The 10,890-nt window shown below is 37.3% G+C and overlaps 1 protein-coding gene across 1 annotated transcript; it reads left to right on the top strand.

Annotated features, from left to right (window-relative positions):
• The first annotated feature begins 7,662 nt into the window (after nucleotides 1-7,662).
• LOC105838697 (guanine nucleotide-binding protein-like 3 homolog) lies at nucleotides 7,663-10,685 on the top strand. The gene is made up of 8 exons (XM_012684436.3): nucleotides 7,663-7,808; nucleotides 8,120-8,224; nucleotides 8,303-8,670; nucleotides 8,736-9,123; nucleotides 9,326-9,677; nucleotides 9,757-9,967; nucleotides 10,051-10,222; nucleotides 10,428-10,685. Exons 1-8 carry the CDS (start codon nucleotides 7,664-7,666, stop codon nucleotides 10,517-10,519), a joined length of 1,833 nt encoding a protein of 610 aa, XP_012539890.2. The 5' UTR covers nucleotide 7,663; the 3' UTR covers nucleotides 10,520-10,685.
• The last annotated feature ends 205 nt before the right edge of the window (nucleotides 10,686-10,890 follow it).

Raw genomic sequence — 10,890 nt, 5'->3', positions numbered from 1 at the left:
CTGACTCGAGACGACGGTGACAGTCGCAGCAGCAGCAGCAGTCTTGAGTGCGCCGCATCACCGCGCGGCCGGCTCAACGATGCAATCCCCCGACGAGTGAAGAATGGTTTTTAGTAAAGGAAGAAGAACAGGTGGCTGCTCGAACTGCGAATGGAAGAAAACGATCCCACCACGATGCCTCGAACGTTCAGACGACGATAAACGATGGCAAGGGACATCGGTTTCGCAATGTGCTTTGCCTTCGAATGCGGGCCTCCAGGATAACGTACGTGATATAGTTAACGGATCGCTTTCACGACTTGGTCAAGGAAGCACTCTCGGAGCACTCGATGATAGTAATACCCTGGTTGGCAAAGGAATCGATCCTTTTCTTCTTTCCGAGGATATTTCTGCTTCACCGGTCAAGGGCACTGGAACTCATAGGAAGACAATGGGTATCTCGGATGACAGATGCAAAAATCGTAATCGTGCGTTTCTGGTATAACGTGTGGAAGACACACTCGTCTTCGGATTGGAAGGCGTAGGAAGCGGAGACGAAGACGCAAATTCGCGATCGACGCTAGTTTGTTTCCTTTTTGGCAGTGGCGTCACGCGTTGAAATCACAGTCGGTCACAAAACGGACGTTATCCCCGCAGGGCGGCCCAGGATAACGTCACAGATTCGAAACGAAACGTAGGAAGAGCACGGTACCGGAACTTGGCACGGTTCTCCCCTCGTCGCCAGCGGACGACTCCTCGTGGGCTGACTCAGATCCTCCTGAAATAAAATTGCACCCGACAAGTGATCGAGGAAAATTTCAACGAGCATTGACGTAACGAGAGAGATGTATACGCGGCATTTAGTTATACACTTTCCTAAATATGTAGAAGATATTCTTCTGCAAGGATATTTTGCAGATATCCTTCAACTCTTAAGACACTTTAAAGATCATCGGCTTTAAGATATTCTCAAGATAGCTTTTAAAGCTCTTTATTGTATTTTCAAGAAATATATAAATGTTCTCAAACACATCATATTTTTTTTTCCGAATTTTTATCAAATTGCGTAAATAGAACAAAATCTTCAAATTTTTTTCAAACTACTATAAGAAAATTTAATTAAGTAATGGTTTCATAATTACATACATTCGTCGTACGCAATAGCAGCCTCTAATTCCTTCTTTAGCTTTTCAATTTTTGTTTTTGGCATACAGCGAAAATAAATATGTAAAATTAGATCTTGTTTGTAACGATACGAATAGTTCACTAGTTCCTGTGTGAAAATTGCTTTTTTTAGAATGCTTAAATTAGCAAAGTAGTGACACACGTATTATAATTTTAACATTTGATTAAATATAAGACTAAATATCACAAGCTAAATAATAAAATGTAAAAAAAACAAAATGTTTTAATTTCAATCATGAATAACATTAGAGAAACTATGTAAAGCAGAAACTATTTTACATGTAATAGCTTTCAAAACTTGTGCGCACATAGAAAAATTTGTTCTCTGCAAAGAAAAGTAATTCCTCATCTTTTCGGTTTTCTTTTTTTAAGTAACAGTTATCTTTGCAAAGAATATTATTTCTTTGATAAATAGTCTTAAAATACACTCATTATTTACATGAAAGAAGAAAGATTTATTTAAAATAAACTTTTGTGCAGTATACACAGAAAAATGTGTATTTGAATTAAATAAATAAGTATCACTTATTTTAAAAAGTTAACATTTATATATCTGCAAATCTATCCTCTTAAATAACTTTATTTGACGTATGTTCTGAATCCTAGTAAGTTAATACTTCAATTAAGAATATTAAGAATATTAAGTCAAAAATTCGACTTACTTATTACTTTGATTGTTCTTTAATTCAATTTTATAATATTCTTCGAAAAAGTCTAAATTCTTTTTTCAAGTATATAATAAAGAGTTTTTCTAAAATTCATGATATATTTTAAGATTATTATTAAGAAAATATTCTTTATGAAAGATAACCATTACTTATTATAAGGAAAACAGTAAACTGAGTAATCGCTTTTCGTGTGATAGTAGAATAAATATTTTGTCTGTGATATATCCGGAATATTCTATATTTAAACACGGTTTTATTTAATGACAAAAAGATTAGGACAAAGACTAGAACAAGATGCACGGTGTCTGATATACGAGGTGATAACGGGTTTTCGCAATTTGAAGACTTCGTGACGCAGCACGCATTTCTAAAAGCTATAAATCACGAATAACTCAAATCGATTTTCCCTTCGTCTGACAAATAATCACATTTTCACACGTAACAAACGTCGCGTAGATTGCCACCGTAGATTGACATCGGAATATTTTCTTTGCATTTTCACTGATATAAACCTACGGGAGAAATCGCGAGTAACGGGAGAAGCAAACTATAAGCTGGTTATAATGAACCGTTTTTCATTTATTATCAAGCGTTTTGCAGCAATAACAAGTAGAATATGTCAATCTCTCGCGCATTAGGGGAAATTAATGTTTTTGCGCCAAAGACATTTTCTATAAAAAAAAAGAATATTCTTTTGTGAAAATGTCTTTGGTACAAAAACATTTATTTCTACAGATTCATATATTTCAATCATTACTGAATTACACACAAGAGACTGGAGATTTCTAATATCATTAGAATTTTTAAGGATTGCAAAGGCAGATAATAAAGTGAACAAAAATTTAAAATATATTTGCTAAAATATTCATATACTTAAGTTCTCAGCGATCTTGTGATCGTTTAAGAACCAAGTCTCGCAGTAAAAACTGTTTTTTTGCGTGCTGACGTCAGTGACGTTACAATTGTTTTTGCACACATATGCAAATCAATGAGATTCGAAGATTATTCGTACAAAATTGTTCGTGTTTTAAAAAATAATTACTCAAAATTATTTGTTTTCTAACTATTCAACTAATTAAAAAAAAAAACACACGTTTAAAGACATAAATTCCCAAGATGGAATGTAATAATAATGTATATGATAAATACATTTGAATATTTTACCTCGAAAACTAATATAGTTTCTCTCCTTCCTCGGAACTTAATTAAATGTCGCGCGGTTTCCTAGAACTTTAAGATTAAGCTTAATAACTTTGGTGAATCATATTCGCATTGCTCGGCAATCATAAATTATTACGAGTCAGGATGTTATCAGTTTTATGTCCATTTAAAGTTATTTAGAGAACAAATAATATTTGCGTTACTAAAATACCAATTTGCCGCGAGTATCAGCCGCGTTGTTACACATTGTGATTCATCAGCAAGTAACAAATCGATGTGAGATTTTCCTTTTACCGAACGGGCAAAGTCAACTTTGCTTCGTTACCTGATAACAATCGAAGTGCACGATAAGGCCGAACGCGCTGCACTCACGTGACGCGTTTTACCGCATTGTCACACATTGTCGCATTGCACGATTACGACACACGGTCACGTATATACATAATACATATATGTATAAGCGAAGTATCGGCATCCACGTGACGCGCTCGTATCAACTCTCGGCCGAACGAACGAACGAACGAACAGGTATAATCATTTTGGGACACGACAAAAGCGGAGCAATTTGCAAACACGCGGCTCGATAAACAGTTGACTTTAGTAAGCAACGGGAGAGTAGTTTCGTGAATTTAATTAGCGTTATATCTCAGAAAAGATCACGGCGAAAAGATCAGCGCTCTCGTCGGAAACCGCTCGTAAACGCAAATTGCTTAATTATAATTTGAAAATTACCTCGACCATCATCCTCACTTCTCTCCCGTCGCACGCGTTTTTCGTCGCTTCGTACGTTCTCGTTGTTATTATCACGTAGTTTTAATTTCACGCCCGTCGCGTGGCAATGCATGATCGTTATACGTATATAGCTGTGTACGACATTGTTATTACAATTAATCTCGGTGTTAATTTTGTAATTCTTACGCTTGTACAAATCCCGAAACGATCCGCACGCTAACTCTGAATATTGCGTCACATCGAAATCTTCATCGGTACACTGAGAAAAAAAATGTTAATTTGACTAAATTTTTCAACTCGATTAAATTTCGATTATTCGATTAAAACTCGATTATTCAGTTCAAGTATTTATTTATTTATTTTATTTAAATACATAAATTATTTGAACTTCTATCTCAAGTATTTATAATATTTGACTGAAATACGTAAATGCTTGAAGAAATTTAATCAAGTTGAAAAATCTAATCAAATTAACAACTTTTTTTTAGCGTACCACGCGATTTTCTGCATTGATCTGAAACGATTCGCGAGGTCTACGAAAATAAAACGTGACCGCAGCCTCCGCGGCAATGTAACAAACACCAAGAGAGTATTACGTCGCCGTTGGAAAATTTTAACTTAAAATCACGATAAAAAACGTTAGAGAATGTTAATCTTTTCTCCACGAAAATGCTCAGTCATCTCCCTGTGCAATTAGCGAAGGAAAACAACGCTTATCGCGAGGTGAAGTGCTCGCCCGGAGGAGTTGCGGAACGACAAAAACAAAAATCACCATTTTTTTTTTTTCAATTAACTTGAAACGGACTCTTAAAATATCATTTTAACCCGAGGCCTAGTTAGGAAGGCACTAACAAGTGATGTAGAAAGTTGGAAAGTTGCGACGAATGAAGAAATCGGCGGAAACGTCCGGAGATACGTCAATAACGTTTCCACCGTCGCGGGACGAACTCGTGCGAGGGGATGCCCCGCGTTTTCAACGTCAAAGCACGCCCGGGGGAGAGCTGGAGGAGGGTGGAGGACGCGACGAGAAGACACGGCGCGTCGCCGTGTTGCGGATCGATGTCCATTTCTGTCCCAAAGCTGATTAACTCTGATCCCGGTTTTATAACTCGCTGCTTCTCCTCCCTTTCAAGCCGACGCTCCAGTTCTAGGCTTTAATTCCGCTCTTTAGGGGAAAAGGTTACATAAATCGAGACTAAAGTTTACGCGAGGCGAGTACACAAACTTACGATAGCTTCATTTATTTTCGAAAGAAAAAAAAAACAAAATACACGCGACGCGCGACGCTTAACAAATGTATAGATCGGTAACTTCCGAATTATCCGATGTTTACAAAGAGTAGTCGAGGACCAGGACGGATACTTACGGTGCATCGGGGTTTTGGCGGACGTTGTCGTCGCTGCGAGCTCCGACGAGTCCCCGATGAGCTCGCGAGCCTCGATATTCCGGGATGGAAGGGCCGCCGAGGAGGAGCACAGCAGTCTCGCTGTGCTTTGACAGCTCTTTCTCTCTCTGTCTCTCTCGCACACGCGCGCGCGCGCGCGCGCGGCGTCGTCTCGCGTCGCCACGCGTCGCACGCAAGTAAAGCAAGCGAGCACTCGTGACGTTCGGACGTTTTTAGACGACCTTGAGCCACGTGAGGAAGGATTCGGGGACCGCCGAGCCCGCGGCCCTATCCCGGACGCTCCCTCTCCCCTCGCGGAACACGGGTCTCGTTTTCGGAGTCGGACGCGGTCGTCGGTAGAACACGTTTCCTCTCACTCGCGCACGCTGTCACCCGACGTGTTTACCATCTCTCGGCGGCGAAAGAAAGAGAAAGAGAGAGAGAGAGAAAGCCCCGACGCCGCGCCGTTGCGTGCATCGGCGCGTCTCGCTGAACGGACGATACCCAGGTGTAGACAGACCGGAAGCGCGCCGTCGCAGGATTTTCGGATCGGGTCGCTGACACTCGACGCGGTCGCGCGCCCCCCCCGGGGTAAACAGACGGGGGGGAGGAGAGGGAAGAGAAGGGTGGTGGGATGCGAGCACAACACTGTGTACGAAATATGATGCGGTCGTTCGTTTTTAAATCGCCGCCGGTGGCGCGCGGGAGGGGGAGGAGGGGTGGAGAGAAAAAAACAATGCGAAACGGGCCGTACGCGCCGACCTTCACCACCGCGATCCGCACTCTCGCGCACAGCGCGGCGCAAAGAGATCTCGGGGTTCACGATCCACCGACTGACGCAGCTTCCCGACGCAACGCAGCTGAACGCGGCTACTCGCGACGGACATCCGCACACTCACTGACAACGCCACTCACGGCGGCCATTACGGGAATGAGTCGTCGCGCGGCGGATGCGCGAACGCCACCGCTCGGCGGGAGCCCGAGTCGAGTCGCTTTTCCCCCTCCCTCTTCCAGCCGTCGGCTGCTGCCCCCTTCTGCTCCGCTTTGCGCCGGCGCGCATGAATGGCTGATCGACCGCGGTGGAAAGCGCGCCAATTTCAAATACGTATCTCAGAATACCTTCGGGGAGTTGCGTGAAAATGTCTCGCGTAATAAAATATGTATTATAGAAGAAAAACGAGGGGAAGTCTGTTTGACAAAGCCGGATTTTATGATTCGGTTTTAAACGCCTGTTGTCCCACGTACATTGCCTTTCGTGAAAAAAATTTGCTTGATTAACGCCACGGTCCTTAATTTGTAGATCGTACTCTTTTTCGTTTTACGAATCAAATTAAAGTTGACGTTTTAAATCGTCTATTTTTCGTTGGAGAAACGTGAACCGATGAATTCCGTTCATCGTCGTTGGTTCGCTTGACGAAACGACACGGCGGCGTGGGAATCGGGATAGGAGAAATTGTATCACTCTCTCGCGAATTCGAGGAACGCGCGTGAAATTAATTTATGGAAATTTCTATTCCGCCCCGCGTAACTGCCGCCAGAACAGTCTCTATATACCGTACCGAACGAACGCCATTAAAGCGAAATGAAAGTGTGAGAATGTGCATTCTTGTATGCGTATAACGCCTTTCACTGTCCGTTTTCTGACCAAATAGCATTTATTAAATAATATAGAGTTTAATTAAATAATATGTGGTATTTTGTTAAGTTTGATAAAATTGTTGACTTTTGTAATTTTACGGGAAAAAGTAGAAAAAAATAACTTATGTAACTAAAAATTTTGCTGCAAACTGTTCTACAGAATTTGATTGAATGACTTATCCCAAAAGTAACTTATTTGAATAAATTCTAATTTAATTTACAATTAACTTTTCAAAAATTATTTAAATTTAACTTATTAAGTAATATGTAAATTTATTAATAAAAGTTGTTAAATTTTTGTAATTTAAAATATAAGAAAGATTACATCAAAAAGAATCGATGGTTTATACGAATTGAAAACTTTACTTAAATAGATCAATCAGTTGATCAAATCACATTACGTTGACTTATGCTCGTATTTATTCTCAAATCTTAGCCCTAATCTACAATGAAGAATTTAAGTTTTAAGCCATAAGAAACTGACTAATCACAGTAGATTTTTATAAGAATACTCAATTGTGATTGGTTAATTCTCTACGGCTTAAAGATTTAAATCTTCATTGTAGACAAGACCTTAAGTATAAGGCCTGACTATGAATACGGGCATAAGTTAATTGAGATTTTATCAAAATCACGCAAAAAAAAAAATAATAGCCGCTCGATCGATACTTTTTTAATTTAAAAGATAATTTTCCAAATTTATGAAAAGCACGCACGAAAACTAGAAAATATCATAAACTCTTCACTTTTGATAAATTTTATATTTTATATTTAATTTTTATATTTAATTTAAATGGCTCTCTCTCTCTCTCTCTCTCTCTCTCTCTCTCTCTCTCTCTCTCTCTCTCTCTCAATTCTAGTAACTTTTTCTAGTAATTTATTGCGATAAATATAGTCCCTGATTATGCTTACTTCAATGCACATGCGTAGCTATGCAAAATCTTTCGGCGATGTTCACTCTGATAGTGCACGTGGTAGTCACTTCGAATATTTCTTAACGTCATTGAGACATCACAGTTATTTTACTGAAATTGTATTATCAGCAAGCATGAAGATTCGCAGTAAGTGTGTTAGATTTATCACTGAGCATTTAAAGTCTTGTATAGTTTGCATATTTAAAAAAATTGTGACAAGTTTTATATATATAAGGTTATGTACGCGCGTTGAAATTATCACTGTTTATTTTTTTTTTATCTGTATTAGTTGTCTATTTTAGACTGATTGATTAGTCAATTGTTTATTTCTTTATAATCAGTGATAATTAATGAAATGTGGACATTATTGAAATGTATACATGTTTGTCATCTTTGTTTATTATTGTTAATGCAGTTATTTAAAGAGATTTTTTTAATTTTAATTTTATTTCCAATAGAAAAGCAGAGCAAGCGCATGCCAGCGAGTAAGAGATACAAGATTGAAAAAAAAGTTCGGGAGCACAATCGGAAAATGAGGAAAGAAGCCAAAAAGCATTCTAAAAGTTAGTGCTTAAATTTGAGAAATATATATATCTATTTGCAATATTTGGTTTAATACATATAATTTAACTGGTGTTTAGAAAAACCCAAGGTAATGGAAGTGCCGAATCAGTGCCCTTTCAAAGAGGATATACTGAAAGAAGTAGAGGCAATGAGGAAGCATCAGGAAGAGGAAAAACAAAAGCAAAAGGAGATAGCGCGTGAAAGAAAACGCGAGCAACTTGCCAAGGATGGTCTTCAGGGATTGGTTAATCGGGCTGAGAATAAACAGTTGGCACATAAGCCTATGAAAGTAGATTCTGTCCAAAATCGAATGAAAAATACTGTTACCAAGGAAGAAAATTCACTTAAAGCTTATTACAAAGAATTCAAAAAGGTTCTGGATGCAGCCGATGTTATTCTCGAGATTGTGGATGCTCGTGACCCACTAGGAACACGATGCAAAGAAGTAAATAGCATAAAGTTTCTATTTGAAATATAAATGAGCATTAATTTATTAATATTTGAATATAGGTAGAAGAAGCAGTACGATCTGCAAAGGGAAACAAAAAATTGGTGTTGGTTCTGAACAAGGCTGATTTGATACCCAGGGAGAATTTAGATCAGTGGCTAAAATTTCTGAGGGCCAGTTTACCTGCTGTAGCATTTAAATCATCTACACAAAACCAAGCAAATAGATTAGGTAGAAGAAAGTTAGGAAAGAAAACGGAATCCATGATACAGAGCAATACCTGCTTTGGAGCAGAATTGCTCTTGTCGTTACTTGGGAATTATTGTAGAAACAGTGACAATGTAAAAACAAGTATCAGAGTGGGTGTGGTTGGCTTGCCAAATGTAGGAAAATCTAGCGTTATTAATTCTTTAAAACGTAATAAAGCATGCCATGTGGGAAATATACCAGGTATTTAATTTGTTACCTTTGGATTATTTATGCTTTTAAGCCGTGTCATTTGTGTGTAGTGATTGTATTTTTGAAATGATTAATTCTTTTCTCTAATTTTTTAAAAATTATTTTGTAATTGTAATGAAATATTCGTATGGTAATTAAATCATATTATTAGTTAATATATACACTTATTAATTTTATTTTTTTTTTATTTCAGGAATAACGAAAACTATGCAAATTGTTCAGTTAGATTCTAAAATAAAATTATTGGATTCTCCTGGTATAGTATTTGCCAATTCAGATGAAAATTCTGATGACACATCTGTGGCTTTAAAAAATGCAGTGAGAATTCAAGCGTTGAAAGATCCTTTTACCCCAGCGACTGCGATTCTAAAAAGAGTTTCACGACAACAGATAATGGAATTGTACAATGTACAAGACTTTTCTACACCGGATGAATTTTTCGCTATGAAAGCAGCACGAATGGGAAAGTATAGGAAAGGTGGAGTGCCTGATGCGGTTGCTGCTGCGCGTGGCATTATCGAGGATTGGAACTCCGGAAAAATTAGGTTTGTTGTCTTACATTATTATTCCAGCTATCTACATAATTTGATTTTTATTTTAACATTTGAATATATTTTTTGCTAGGTATTATACAGTACCACCCGAACAACCGGTAACTCACATATCCGCCGAAATAGTTAGTCAAATGGCTAAAGAATTCGATATTGAGAGTTTTGCTGTAGAAGAAAAAATGATGCTCGATAAATTTGAGACAGATTCTGCAAACGATGCTGTGTTGATTGATAGTACAGGGCCCGTCACAGCAGCAATGGAAATTGAAATGCAAAAGGAAACGGTAAGAATATGTTAGAAATTGATTAGAAACTATGCGTGAAATGGAAATTATTTCATATAATATTTGCTCAATATGTTTTGTAGGAATACAAAGTACAGAAGAAATTGAAAAAGAAGTTGCAAGATACAAAGAAGAATGTTCCTGCTGAGAGACAGAAGAAACCAGATCCACTTTTCGAGATTGAAGGCAATCAAAAATTGAATAAGCTCAAGAAACTTCAATTCAAGAAGGAAAAGAAAGCCCGAGTAAGAAGAGGTATGATAAAAATGAGGCAGAAGATTAAGACTGTTTTCGGAAACATCACCTGAGTACTCTCGGGTATCGTTCTAACCTTGTTGTTCGTTCAATGTGAAACAAGGATAAAATAATACGCGAGAACACTCGGGTAACGTTTTCGAATGCAGCCTAAATGTGTTTTATATAATATATTATGGTTAAAAAATTTTTTTTTTATTTTCAGAAAAAGCTGCTGCTAAGCTAGCGGGACAACTTGAAGGATTTAAATTAACTTCCAATGATTATGATTTCAATACGGATCTTACAAATACTTAGATTATTATCAATAATTTAAGTATTGGTAAAATCGATTATCAATAATTTTTCTGTACATCATAAACGTATATACATGTGTATGTACATGTATGATATTTACATAATACGCGTACATGTGGCAATATTGTGAATGGTGTAAGTAATAAAAATTATTCTGGTATATAAAGTGTATTTGTTATTTTTTATTACACATATATATTATACTTACATAAAATCGTAATGCATTTTAAAATTATGTATATATATTTACATATAAAATAAAATTTATTTTAGGAATTCTTTTGTAATTTATAATTATACATGTAATGATTTTATCACGAAGTGATAAATATAGATTTTCTTATCTTTCTTTAGCGATTCTAATATTGTAA

The sequence above is a fragment of the Monomorium pharaonis genome, chromosome 9 (genome assembly GCF_013373865.1).
Source record: "Monomorium pharaonis isolate MP-MQ-018 chromosome 9, ASM1337386v2, whole genome shotgun sequence".
Classification (NCBI taxonomy): Eukaryota; Metazoa; Arthropoda; class Insecta; order Hymenoptera; family Formicidae; genus Monomorium; species Monomorium pharaonis.
This window is presented reverse-complemented; position numbering and strand designations above follow the sequence as displayed.